The sequence below is a fragment of the Sarcophilus harrisii genome, chromosome 4, assembly GCF_902635505.1.
Source record: "Sarcophilus harrisii chromosome 4, mSarHar1.11, whole genome shotgun sequence".
Taxonomy (NCBI): domain Eukaryota; kingdom Metazoa; phylum Chordata; class Mammalia; order Dasyuromorphia; family Dasyuridae; genus Sarcophilus; species Sarcophilus harrisii.
Window position 1 is genome coordinate 326,150,415 of NC_045429.1, and position 14,455 is coordinate 326,164,869.

Here is a 14,455-nt window from a genome sequence, read left to right on the forward strand (position 1 = left end):
GCCTCAGAGGGAATGCAGAGCTTTGGAAATAAACACAAGTCCAGGTAAAGTAGTGTTCTCCTAAGATAAGATTCAGGAAAGATTTGACCTCCAGGGGCAGAGATTTGGTTAGAAAGAAGTGCAAATACTTCTAGACCCACCCTTCATAATTAGGGTTGGAGCCTCAAGCTTTAGAAACTTCCATCTTTCAAGCTGTGAGGGTTTGATGGCAGAGAGGGAAAAGACCAAAAGACCTTCCACTATGTTAAGGGACCCAGCTGTGCTTCCTGGGTTGGGCTGTTGCTGCTGGTTGAGTGCAGGAGCAGAGGGGCAGGTACCAGGCTGGCCATGAGCAAAGCTCCTGGTTTCTATTCTAGGGAAGAACAGAGAACTGTAGTTTGTAGCCCCCTGAGGGACTGCAAGGAGGAAGATCATTTGGAGGACTGGCCCAAGGCTGAACCTCAGAAGGAAGCTTGGGGCATAATTCTCCATACCTCAGGACTAGAACTTGATCACACTATATCACTGCTAAAAATAAAATAAAACAAAAATAATTTTTAAAAAATGAGCAAGCAAAAGAAAAAGAACTCATCCATAAATAGTTACTATGGGGATAATGAAGCTCAACATTCATATTCAGAAAAAGATAATGGAGCTTAAAAAAAAATCTTTTTTTTCAGTGAGAAATGTCATATGGTTCCAAGTACAACAAAACTTCTTAGAAGAACTTAAGGACTTTAAAAATCAAATAAGGGAGATTGAGGAAAAACTAGAAAAAAAATAAGAGAAAATCAAGGAAATTATGAAAATAATGTCAATCACTGAAACAAAGAACCAAAAACTTGAGGAAAATAATTTTCTGAAAACTAGAATTGGGCAGAGGAAAGCAAATGATCTTCTAAGGCACAATAAAATTTAAAAAATGAAAAAATAGAAAAGAATGTGAAATGCCTCATTAGAAAAACAACATATCTGGAGAACAGCTGAAGAAATAATATAAGAATACTAAGACTGCCTGAAAATTGTAATTAAAAAAAATTCTGACACAATATTATAAGAAATTATCAAGGAAAATTGAGCAGAAATAGATAAAAGATCCACCAATCACCACATGAAAGATCCCAGGAGGAAAACTTACAAGAATATCATAGCCAAGTTTCAAAGCTTCCAGGTTAAGGAGAAAAAAAATCAAATATCATGAAGCTACAGCCACAATAAGAATTACACAAGACTTAGCAACTAGCACATCAAAGGACTGTAAATCTTGGAATACTTTATTTTTGTAGAGCAAAAGAGCTGGGTGTTACACTTCAATTAAGAGTAACTTACCCAACAAAGTTAAGCATAATCTTGACCAGAAAAAATGAATATTTAATGAACTAAATAACTTTCAGATATTTGTGACAAAAAAACCAGTAGAACGTAAGGGAAAATTAGATATATGATATCCAAGAGAACTATAAAGTTAGGACCAATTATAAAGGACTCAGTAACGTCTTGTAAATGAAAATATCAGTACTTTTATGACTGTCATTTTTATTTGGATAGTTTGAAAGAAAGGCTTGGGCTGAACTGAGTATGATGGTGATTCTAAAAAATATATAAAACTGTGTAAGGAGAGATAAAAAGGAGCAATTATCTCATACAAATGAGGAAAAAAGGAAAAACAATACAAAAGAAGCTAGTGCGGGAAGGCAGGTAGTACTGAAATCTTGTTCTCATCAGGAATGAATTAAAGAGGGAATAACGTGTGTGTGTGTGTGTGTGTGTGTGTGATCTAAATTCAGAAAGAAATAAAAGGACAAAGTGACAGGCTGGGGAGAAGGGAGAAGGGAAGCATTTTTGAAGGGGTAGGTAGCTTAAGGAATAGAAAAAGGTAGCAGGTAGACATAAAGTAGAGGATTGAGCAGGAATATGAAAAGGGTGAAAAACATAAAGAGGAAAATAGGAAGGGGGAAATATTCAACAAATAATTGTAGCTTATAATGTGAATGGAATGAATTTACCCATATGTGAATATAAGCATAAAATACCGTTTATACATCATATCTAAATAAATGAAATAATACTTATTCCATGAGTAGATAACATTAATGTAATTTTTAAAATAACAATTTTACCTAACTAATCTATTTATGTAATACCATTCCAATTAATTTACTGAAAACTTACTTTACTAAATTAAAAAATACAATAACAAAATTCAATTAGAAGAATAAAAGATCAGGAACTTTAAAGAAACCACAGGGAAATGATGTAAAGAAATCAGTAGTATTCAAGACCTCAAACCAATGTATATTATAAGGTGAGAGCATTATTGAAATATAAAATGGATAATTTTGGTTATTTTAAGTTAAAATATTCTTGTATAACTAAAACCAATGCAGTCAAGAATACAATGACTATATAAAAATGAGAAAAAAGCTTTTATAAACAATCTTTCAGACAGAATGTGAAATATTAGAATATTCCTGTGGTCTTGAAAATGATGAACTGGCTGATCTGGAAAAACATGGAAAGACTTGGGCTTATGAAAGAAAATGCTATCCACTTCCAGAGATGACAGGTGAAAACAAACATAGTTAAAGCCTTACATATGTGTCTGAGTGCATATGTTTATAGATGTAATTGTACATGTATATGTATACATATGTGTCTATGTATAACCAAGTATATGTATATGTGTGTGTGTATATATATATATATATATATATATATATATACACACACACATATATGCACATGCATATACGCCTATATATTTCCATATTCAACTTGGGGGGAGTGAGAAAAGGAAGGAAAAACTAAAGTAAAAAGTGCACAGTGAAGAACAAAAGAAAATCTATAAGAAGAAGCAAAGAAAAGCTGGACAGCTATAATGTAGAGTGTTTATTATATAGTTTTTCTTGAAATGGAAATTTATTGTTTTATATCGAGTCCTCTCTTATGTTAAGTCCCATAATAACCAAAAATTTTATATAATTAAATGACATTTAAACTACTGCCTATTAACTTGAAGGAACAATTTACAAGAAGCTGTGTACATGATGATATTTTTTTCTTTACTTATTTTGCACTTAAGTTTAAACCAAATTTAAAATCTAAAAAAAAGCAATTATATTGAAATGCAATTATTAAAATATATATTTTTTAAAAAGCAAGCTCCTAAATCCTAGGTAAAAAAGCCCAGATAGTCTAGCTTACTCATATTAATTTTGGGGAGACCGGCAGAGAGACTATCTGCTCTTCTTCCCCTCCCCTCCCCCATACCCAACAATGCATCTGTCTCATGACAGGAATCAGGGGCCCAGAGCGGAAGCCACTTGAAATAAAGGGCTTAGAAGGTTTCTAAGCATCTTCCTCCATAGGTCTACATGATGATCCCCATGAGAAGGAAGGTATCTCTAGGGCTGGTGGAGACTAAAGGTTCACCAGCTTCAGCTCTACCAAGAATGCCCCCTCAGGCTGGCCTGGCTTTAGCTAGCAGGCCTCTGACATCACACTCCTCCCTTCCAGAGCCAGGTGTGCTACTTTTATGTAAGGCACGGGGGAGGGTAGAGAGTGGAGCATGAATCTAATGGAATCCTATTTTTTCTGGCTATCCCAGCCTCTCTGTCCACAGTTAATGTGCTATGTAAACAAACTCTTAAATGTGCTGAGTAAGGAACCGGGTTGGGGGGGGGGGATCCTTTGGAAAAGCAAAGAACCCTCCCCTAATTGACCTGTTGGGTAAGTTCTGATTAGCACACATTGGGTTGATTAACCTGAGCACTACCTACCTACCAAAGAACACTCATTCCCCCTTGGTTGCTGTCTAGTGTGATGTCACCTCCCCATCCCCTGTCCCTGTGTGTCTGGACCACCAACACAGCTTTGAATGCAGAGGATAATGGTGGTTTGCTTGGATGGCCATCACCTACCCGGACTTAGGGCTATGTATTAATATCTAGTTCACAGGCTCCCCGGCTGCCCCCTTACCTTCTTGTTTCCTCCACCAGGAACGTGGGTAATGTTATCCAGGGAACCAATCTTTGATTGAACTTTCTCCTTGAAGTCCAGTTTCTCAGATTTAACTTCCACTTGGCCACCACCTGTGACAATATACACAGACAGTATCACCTAGGCATCTTTTTCAGGCTGTTAATTGTGCTTTACAGTAGACACTGCAGGGAGATAGGGAAGACTCACAGGTAAAGTCCCATTATAACCACAGATTTTATATAATGAAGTAACATTTAAACTATTGCCTATTAACTTGAAGGAGCAGTTTACAAACTGTCTCTGACAAAGGGGACTTACTAGTAGACCCACTTTTATATACAGTTAAGGCTCATCATTAATGGTTCAAACATCTGCCAATGTGTAATTTCAGGACAGCTTCTTGTTCTTAGGAAGAAGAGATCTATATTCCCAACAGCTCAGCCCTGTTGACATTATCCACAAAGAATGGAATTGCTCAGCCTTGTGGCAAATGCCTGGAGTCCCTTGTTCCTGGGGGAGGGAGAGGCTACTGGCTTGTTTTAACTTGTGAGTTTTGAGTTTCAGGGGAACTAACTCTGATGAACTCAAGCTGGCACTAATATGGGGAGCCCCTGGGAGGGGGGGCTTGGCTGTCTAACTGGCTCAGCTCAGAAACAGGGCAGGTCAAAGCTTCATGTCCATTAGCAGTGGGTAGCACCTGAGAGTGGTCACTGTACTTCCAGGCTGAGTGAGAGATCCAGTTCTCAATTTTTTTTTAAAATGGGACTGTCATAGCAAATTAAGTATCTCAAGATAAATTTTAACCCCACTCAAGTCAAATCATGAGACATTCTAAGAGGGCCATGTCAAATTCCTGTCTATAGTCTTCCAGATCTGACATTCTCATAAGACTATGGTTCCCAATCTCCATACCCTGTGGAAAAAAAATTATTCAATTAAAACAGAAAAGCAGCAGTTGTGGGAGCTTGGTCATGGGAATCTGCACCATTATCATTTGTAAAGCAGGAATATTAAGAATTCAAGGAGAATGCCATTTGTGGAGTAGTTGTCATGATAGGCACTCAATTCTGGCAAACATCCAAGAACGGGCAGAAACAATGGACAGGTTGCCTGTGCTGTGTGGTCCTTCCGTTCCCAAGGTCTCCTTGCCTTGTTAGACTCTTTGGGCTACATGGGTCATTTTGGTTACTTGGTTTCTTGGTATTAAATGCCAATATATTGCAATATGTTGACACAGTAAGCACTCAGTGAGCACTTGCTGAATGTGCTAAGGACTCAAACCAAGACAAAAAGTATTTGGAATGAGAACTATAAGGAGACCTCTGAGATCGGGGGAGTGTGGTAGATCATTTCTCATCCAAGATCAGTGGGGACAATGGTGATATCAGGGCAGGCGCTTTCCAGCATCATGCAAAGTCACATCATCCCCCTATTGGACCTTGGGCCCCCCAGGAGCCTCTCCCTGGCCTGGCACTGTGGGAGGGCACAAAAAACAGCACTCCATGGATCTTGCTTTGAGAATCAGAGAGTTTAAGACCTCCCCCCCAAAAAAGATTTGCTCTTATACTTTATTGTCTTTTTTTATTATCAATTTATTTGGTTTATAGATCACCTTCATTTCTGAATATATCCCCTTCATATTCTTTCAAGGAAAGAAAGTTAAGGAAGCACACAGGCAGACAAAATATATTTCACCTTTGACGATTCCTTGTTGGAAATAGGACAAATTGGTAAGTGACGGCTACAGAGAATATTTGATTACCTAGAAAAGAGACTGTACCCAAGCACCCTCAATACTCTTCAGGGGACTACCTGGTTTGTGATGGATGTTGCCCAATGAGCCACACTTGGAAGTCACCTTGCTCAGATCCACTGGCTTGTATACTATTTGCACCTGGGAGCATGGAGAGAGGGAAAAGGGGGCAGGGAGTGAAGGGAAGGAAAGGGAGGGCAGGAGGCGAGGGGAAGAAAAAGGAGAATTAGGAAGAGAAGAGGAGGACAGGAAGAAAGAGGAAAAATCAAGATGAAGGGAAGGGGAAGGTTAGAAAAAGGGAATAGAAGGGAGAAGATTAAGGGTAAGGAAAGTAGATAGAAAACAAAACAAAATAAAAACAAAAACAGAAACACAGGATTTTAAATTTGGCTGTAACAATAAAACACGGCTGTATAAACTCAGACCCCTGTTTGAATCCAAGCCCCGGGAGGAAACGGACTGGGGCAGGAGAAGTCCCTGAGAATACTCGCTTCCTCCGCAAGGGGCGCGCGAGAGCACACGCCGGCCCGCCGCTTTCCAGGGAGGCCCGCGAGCCGGGAGGGGGTGAGGCCCTGGAAGGCCGCAACCCGCTTCTGCTTCGCCTGGGCGAGAGTCACCCCCCCCCCCCCCCCCCCCACACACACACACACACGAAGAAAACGCCTTTCTCTGCCGCTAGGTTTTGTCCCCAATAGCTGGAACAAGCGAAGTCGTCAGTCAGTTACACGGGACCCCGGTTTCAGAAAGGTGAAAGGTCACAGGGCAGCCTACTCCTGGCCGCCGCTAAGGTTGCGTTTCCTTTCCCGCCCCCCCCCCAGCGCTCTGAGGCGGGAGCGGGCAGGACCAGCTGCGTTCGGAAGCTCCCGAAGCTCGGGTTCCTGAGAGCCTCGGGGGCCCCCGGGACGCGGGGAGAGCGCGGTGGGGAGGGGACACAGACAGCAGAAGCCCAGCCGCGGGGGAAACGATGCAAGCTCCAAGGCACTGAGACAGACACGGGGCAGGGCTGGGGGACTCCAGTGCTCCTCCGCGCTCCCCGCAGCACGGACAGCATCGTCAGGGGGCGCCCCCCCTGCTCCGGAGGCCCGAAGCCCGGCGGTGACCTCTCCCAACCGAGGCAAACTTCTCACTGAGTCTCGTCGCCCGACGGGAGCAATTACCCCCCGCCCCCCCAGAGAAGGGCGCTCCCTGGCGGGCAGTAACTCCTGCCCTGCGGAAACAGGCCCGCGGCGGCCCGCTAGTGACCCCGGCTGACCCCCAGCGGGGGGCCCGCCGGAGCCAGGAGCGCCCCCTGGGGGGCTGGCGAACCAGCACTGTGAGCCCGGTATGGAGCACGAGCCCCAGGGCGGCGAGCCGCGGTGGGTGGGACACGCTTGGAGCGCCCGCCCGGAGCCGGTGCCGGACTGGGGCTGGGGACACGCGGAGTCACGGCGGCGGCGTGCGACGGCATCCCGGAACACACGCACCGGGACCTGCTGAACCTAAAGGAATGGGGGCACCTTCAAACACCCTCGGGGGTGCCAGAGGTTCCCACGGAGGCCTGGCAGCTGCGGGGGGGGGGGGGGGGGGGGGCCGCGGGAACCCCCGCCGCGCGCGGGCCGCATCTGGCAGAAACGCGTTTCGTTATTTTCAATAGCACGGACTACCCTGGGTCTGAGCATCTTTGCCGGAGATTGGTTAAGCTGGCCTCGCTTTTAATGATTGTTCCTGCTTAGCGGTGACCAGCCCTTCCCTAGCAGCACTAGTTATTTACAACAAACCTGGGGGGGGGGGGCAGAGGGGGGCGGGGGAGGTTCCGTGCGAAAGCCCTTTGGCGAGGGCCGCTTCCCAGCTTATTACTCTTCCTTCTTGTGGTTTCATCTACAAATCAGAAATAAATTCCCAATGGATGAGCGCAGCAAATGCTTAGACTCTGCCTCATTCTGAAAGGAGATCTACAAATGCAAAAACCAAACCCCAAACTCCGAAACTGCCTCCGAGGGAGCTTAGTTATCTACTTCTGTGTGTGTGTGTGTGTGCGTGTGTGCGCGCAATGTTATATCAGAGGAAATGACATACGCAAGTAAACAAATACAAAGATAAAAGGGGAAACGCTGATCATTGAGGCACCTGCCTTTCCCCATTTCTTCCATAAAGTATATGCAAGAATAAAAAGACACGGGGGGCACTAGAAACTGGAGGCTGGGATCAAGAAACACCTCCCGTGGGAAGAGCGAGACAGAGCGGGGCATCCTGAGAGGTGGAGGTGACACAGGGAGGGCTTCCCAGGCACGGAGTTCCAGACTCTGCAAAGGCACTGAGTCCGGACAGGGAATGGTAAGTCGGTCAGCCTGGCTGCAACTGGAGTTTGTGTGAAGGGGCTGAAATAGTATGTAGTGAGCCTGGAAAGGGAGGGCGGAGCGAGAGTGCGAAGGGCTTTCAGGGCCAGAGAGAGAGTTTATGTTTTATTCAGGAGGCAAGAAGGGTCCCTTAGAGTTTATTGACTGGGGGAGCCGGTGTTCATGAGATTGGGTCTGTGCTTTTCAGAATATAGCTTCAGAGTGGTGGGAAGGAAGGAAGTGGAGGTGGTGGGGAAAGTGTGGAGGCAGGAAGAACAATTACAGGGCAATTGTGACAGTCCACATGAGAAATGATGAGAGTCTGTACTGGGATTGCAGGGAGGGGGGTGTGGTGAGGGAAGGAGGGCCAGATAGGAGAGACGATGTGAGGGGAGAACTGGCAGGGCCTGGGAATGGGCTGGATATCTGAGGAGTCGAGGAGGATTCTCAGGCCCCAGGGAGCTAGGACGACAGTGGCGTCCTTAACAGAAACAGGGGAGCAAGGAAGAAGAGCAGTGAGCTCTTGTTTTGGATGGCTTGGGTCTGAAGTGTCTTGGAACATCCCCGGGAAACAGTGGGGCCAGAACACAGCAGAGAGATCAGCAGCAGCCGGCGTTTCCATAGTGCCTACTCTGTGCGGACAAAGCACATTTGTTGTTTGCAACAGCCCTGGGAGAGAGAAGCTTTCTATTATCATCTCCATTTTAATGGCCAAAGAACTTGAACCCGACCAAAGTGACTCTGGCCCAAGGCTGCAGAGCTAGTATCTGAGGCTTACATGAACCTTACAGATCTGGGAGCCATCTGCTTCTGGGTCACTGATGACTGAGATAACTGAGTCCATGAGGACTGATGCGCTTCACTGAGAGGGTTTAGAGAAAGAGGAGGAAAGAATAGGTCAGAGCTTTTGGGTACACCCACCTTGGGGGCTAAAACATTGAGGATGATGACCAAATAAAGGAAATCGAGAAGAAGAGCAGTGTTACAAAAACCCAGAGAGGAGAAATTCTGGAACAGGAACAGATGGTCAAGTGTCAAATGTCAAAGGCAGAGAGGTCCAGAAGGATGAGGACTTTTTAGCAGACCCTGTGCCTGTCAATTTAAAAGGTCACCGATAACTTCAGAGATGGGAGTTTGGGATAAGTGACAAGGGCAGAGGTCAGATCACTCACTACAGATGGAGAAGCAAATGAGAGAAGAGGGGCTATAGACAAGGAGGCACACAGGCCTTTCTCTAGGCGTTCAATGGCTTAAGGAAAGAGTTCTTACCTTTTTCTGTGTGGCACGGACCCCTGTGTCAGTCTGGTGAAACCTATGAGCCTCTTATCATGAAGTTTTTAAATGAATAAAATAAAATCCATAAGATTACAAAGGAAACGAATTAGTTTTTAATTAAATCATATATATATATCAAAAGGTTTATAAACTGGGTTAAGAACTGGTTTCTGGGGACAACAAAGCTTTTCTAAGAGATGAGTCCTCTCTGGACACACGTAGGCCCAGGAAGGAGCCAACAGAGAAAGACAAATTGACGATTAGAGGGGGAAAGGGACAATGGAGGGGCAAGCTGGCAGAGAAAAGAGGGCAGTTGGGGATCAAAGATACATCTTGGAATAGAGAAGGGCGGTCTCCGCTGCAGAACGGCATCAAGGAGAGAGAAGATGAGGACCTCCTGGCGGAGGACAATAAATAAAGAATAAGGGGAGCACCTGAGAAGGATGCGCTGTAAGAGCTGGAGGAAGAGGTCTGGGGCAGGGGATGGGAGAATCTGAGAGTGAATCGAGAGGGGGAAGAGTCCACGCCTTGCCCGGTGGCAGGGAGGGCTCTGGGAGTACCAGAGGCCGGCCCAAGCCGAGTTAGTGAATTTCCTCTAGCACCACTCGGCAATGTGGCAGGAAGGGCTGGGGCGATTCCGAGTGGGTGAAAACACCATTTGAGAGCAGAGAGTAGTAAAATAGTCAGGAAGCAGGGAGAACAACAATAAAAGACTCCCACCCCCCAAAAAGGTGCATTTAGGGTTAGGGTTAGGTCCTTCTGGGGCCTGCAGGGGTGGAGAGCCTCTCCATCATGACGTGCCATGCTTGAGGGCACTGTTTGGCTCCTGAGGCCCCTCACGGGAGGGCTGGCTGTGATCTCGGGGGCATGGGGACCAGAAGGGACTTTCTCAAAGTTCCCTGAAAGGGGTCCGCTCAGCCTTGGGGGACTGTGTGTGGGGTGCGGCCCTGGGATTGGCAGGTGAGGAATCATGGCTGCTTCTCTTGGGGACCGTTTCTTGATGCTGAAGCAGAGTTCACACAGGTTGTGATGGAGATCCCATACTTTGCCCTGTCTGAACTTTTTCTCTCCTATTATCCTTTTTGCCCTTCCTGGTTCTTGTGTGTGTGCATGTTAAAAGCAGAGACATGAGTCTCTGTGCACACACACACACACACACACACACACACACACACCAGTAATTTATATTCAGTTTGACACCTCTATTCTCTACTTAATGGTTTATTTAACTGATTGTTCCTATCAGCATAAGTGGCTATTAGACCACTGTAATAACTAGAGTGTCACCAGGATAATAGCAGTTGCAGTTGAAAAAGGCTTGTCAACTTTAGTTTGCAAAACATTTTCACACATGAACCTATGAGGTGAATTCAGTTTGCCCTAATTTCACTTTGGGGTTCTCCTCAGGCACATTGCTTCAGAGTGCCCTGCTCCCCCTTAAAAAAACCCCAAATCCTTTCATGGGCTAATGGTATCCAGTAAGAACAACAAAACAAACCAGTACTTTGGAATGGAGATTTGTGTTAATAGAAATAACTTCTGACAAGCTCAATAACTCAAAGTCTTCCCCACCCAAATCTTTACCTTTCACAAAAAAGGACATATTAAAGGAAAAGAATCCAGGGTATCAAGAGTTCATCTATTCAAAAAGGAGCTTCCAATATATGACTGGAGAAACTGCTAAAGATTCAATCCAATCCCTCAGATGTTCTCAGTCTACCTCTACCATCTTGTAAATAGAGAACTGATCAAATATTAGAACAATAATAATAATAATAATAATAATAATAATAGAACTTATACATCACTTTAAGTTTGTAAGATACTTTACAAATATGATCTCATTTTTATACTCATGACAACCATAGAAGGTTGTTGCTCTTTTATCTTCTTCCCCATGTTAGAGATGAAACTGGGGAAGACACCAGTGAAGTGACTTGTCTAATGTCACACAGTTACAAGCAAGTGTTTGAAGTCACATTTGAGCTTGGATCTTCTTGACACTAGGTCTGCACCCTATCCACTGTGCCTTCTGAATGCTATAGCTCTAGAAATGAAAGGAATCTCGTAGACCCTACCAGGGCATCTCTCTCATTCCCAAAGGTAACATCCCTGCAAGAGCTCTAGTCACCAAGAAAAAAGGCAATCTTTTTTACTTATGAATCACTAAGGCAAGACCATGTCCTAACAGGGTAGATTTTTAAGAAATGAAATCTGAATGAAAAAAGGGCTCTTCTTGATTAACTAGAAAATTCAATCATTCCACCTTCCATCCCTGGTGCTTGGCCTGGTGGTAGTTTTTTTTGGGTCCAGACTCATGATTTCATAAGCATGAGAAACTCTGTTTATTGACATTGTCTGCCAATGTAGACTAGCAGTTCATCTGTAGCTTGGAGTTTTAGTGAATTGCCTGGGACACTGAGAGGTTACCCAAGTGGTATGAATCAGAGTCAGTTCTTGAACTCATATTGTATAGCCTCCAAGGCCCACCCTCTACCCACAATGACAGGCTTCTTCCTGAAAGCTATTAGCCATGTACCACAACATGTATGTGCATGTGGAAGGGCACAGGGGTAGTAGAGTGAACAAGGCTCATTTTTCTTTCAGCCTGAGCAAGAAAAAGCAGGGGGTGGTGGAGGCTGATTGGGAGAATGGGAATGGGGAGAGTGGAAGGGCGGCAAGTAACTTGGAGTCCGGGTGAGAAGTCTGGCTTAGGTAATACATAACTTGAAATATTTGGAGATGAGGCCTGGTCCAGGTTTTAAGGTTGAGAAGAAAACAGTGGAAAGGCAGGAACAAACAGCTCTTGTTCCTGGGGGTGGGAATCAGGGGAGGACCAAAGAGACAAAATTGGGGGTGTCACAACAGCCCTGGCTCTCCATGCTCCAGCTGGCCCACACCCACAGGCTCCTGGCACTAAAGCTCTGTGGAGGGGACTTTTTCTTCCCAACCCTGGGTAGTTGGCTTGATTTCCTGCTTGCTCTTTCCCTGAAACTGTGATGGGAAAGTCTAGGTCAGAAGGAGGGAGGAAGAAAGGAAGAGAGAGTCAGAAACAGAGAGAAAAACAGAGACACAGAGAGAGATAGGAAGAGAGACAGAGGGAGAGAGAGACAGGAAGAGCAACAGAGAGGGAGAGAGAGAAAGAGAGAGAGTGAAGGAGAAAGAGAAAAGGAGAGGGAGAGACAGAGAGAGGAAGAGAGAGAATGAGAGAAAAGAATAAAGTGAGAGAAATGGAGAAAGGGAGAGACAGAGACAGAGAGAGACAGAGAGGGAGGGAGGGAGAAAGAGAGAGAGAGACACAGAGAGAGAGACACACACAGAGAGACAGAAAATGAGAGAAACAGAAAGAAAAAGATAAAGAGACAGAGAGAGGAAGAGAGACAGAATGAAAGAAAGGAAGAAAGCGAGGGAGAAATGGAGAAAGGGAGAAAGAGAGAGAGGTAGGGAGGGAGAAAGGGAGAGACAAAGAGAGAAAATGAGAGCGAGAAAAAGAGAGGAAATGAGAGAGACAGAGAGAAAGACAGAAAATGAGAGAGAAAGACAGAAAATGAGAGACAGAGAAAGAGAGAAAGACAAAGAGAAGAAAGGAGAGACATTAAGCAGAGACAGAGAATGAGAATGAACATGAACTTGTCAGCAGCTGGAGTCAGAGGGTAGGTAGCCTGGTGCCAGAAACCACTTCTGTTGCTGCTCCTCAGACCACCCTCTGGACCACCCATGGGGACAACTGCTGTGGGCCACCCAGAAGATTGCCCAACTCTGCAGACAAAATAATTCCAATTGAGGCTCACAATTTATAGGAGGTCAGAATTTCCCCAGCCTGTAGTCCTTCCATCAGGAAAAGTGTTTTCTGCTTGATAGTCATGGGAAGAAACAGTGGTTACCTGCCAAGGGACAGAATATAAAACCAAGAAGGGGGTTTGTCAGGCGAACAGTCCCTTATAAGGGTCAACCCACAATTATGAGGAGCAGTGGTCACCAGTCAACCTTGGTAAGAAGACTGGGAGCCCAAGGATCTTCGGTGATATTCCCAGATGTTTTGGGAACTGAAGCTTCTAATTAAAAAAAAAAATACATTCCTAACCCACAACCATATTTAGGGCATTACTTATTTTCCCTAGAAGTAGGGATAGGATGAACGGAGCCATCCATATTCTTTCAACTGGTTCCCCCTGGTGACTGGTCGTGGCTGCAAGACAGACTTCCAAATCATTCAACCCTAAGCTCTGGCACCGAGCAAAACTCCTCGGACCACACGGGAATGGAGGCCTTGCCTGTGGCCTGACCCTCTTTGCTAGCCCAACTCAAGATGACAAGAGCAGTCTTTTCTTGGATCTGCAGTCTGGGGTGGATTCGGAGAGAAGGGAACTCCTTCCATGTTCATCCAACACCTAAACTAAGAGCCCCGAGCGTACACACTGGAGTCCATCAGGGATGGGCGATGGATTTTTGTTTTTTACACACTCTTTTCATCAAGCATCAGAGGTGGAGGGGGATGGAGGGGTAGTTGGGAGGTGAGAACAGATACTGGGGAGCAGGGTTAGCAACAATGCCATGCAACAGCTGCTAGGTGCCAGGGGGAGCGTTTGGCCACAAGGAGGTTTCACCGCGGGAAGTCGGCAGGAGGCTGTTGGGTAGGAGAGCAGTGGCAAGAATCAGTACTCTAGGCTGCCCTACAGAACAGAGGAGAGTTCTTAGGAGAGAAAACAGGCTTGGGGGCTGGGGGATTCGTGGGGGCCACAGCAGGCAGGCCCTCCTTAGGGAAAGCCTGGCATGCAGGCTCCCAGGGATGAGACAGCTGACCTTCCCACCGGCCGAAGCAGTCCAGAGATCCTGAGTCTAACCCGCTCAGTCTCCACAGAAGAGACCCGAGCCCCCAGTGCTGCATGGGCAGGGAGCTTGCAGAACACATGAACATTCACAAACCAGAAAAATGAGGAAGGAGTGGCTCCCGCTCTTGTCCAAAACGGGTCTTTAAAGGAGCAAGACTGCTGTGCTGCCCGGAGATGTCAGGGGATAGATCCTTAACCAGGACCTTAAGCAGAGCAGGAACACCCAAAGAGCATCAGGATGCCAACCGCAGGGCACTCCTTTTGGGAAGCTGGACAGGGCCCCCCAACAGTGCTCCTACATTCAAATCTCAAAAGCTATG

The 14,455-nt window shown here is 45.5% G+C and overlaps 1 protein-coding gene across 19 annotated transcripts in view; it reads right to left on the bottom strand.

The window, feature by feature from the left end:
• MAPT (microtubule associated protein tau) overlaps positions 1-14,455 on the bottom strand; it is a 156,065-nt gene that overhangs the window by 13,788 nt on the left and 127,822 nt on the right. For 17 of the 19 annotated variants that reach the window (XM_031965950.1, XM_031965962.1, XM_031965949.1 and 14 more), the window contains 2 exons: positions 5,773-5,854; positions 3,958-4,070 (listed from right to left, as the gene is read on the bottom strand). In XM_031965950.1, coding sequence (XP_031821810.1) covers positions 3,958-4,070; positions 5,773-5,854 — 195 coding nt within the window. Of the gene's footprint in view, positions 1-3,957; positions 4,071-5,772; positions 5,855-9,434; positions 12,116-13,094; positions 13,188-14,455 lie in introns of those variants that run through there. The other 2 variants (XR_004233836.1, XM_031965954.1) reach the window with 2 other exon arrangements.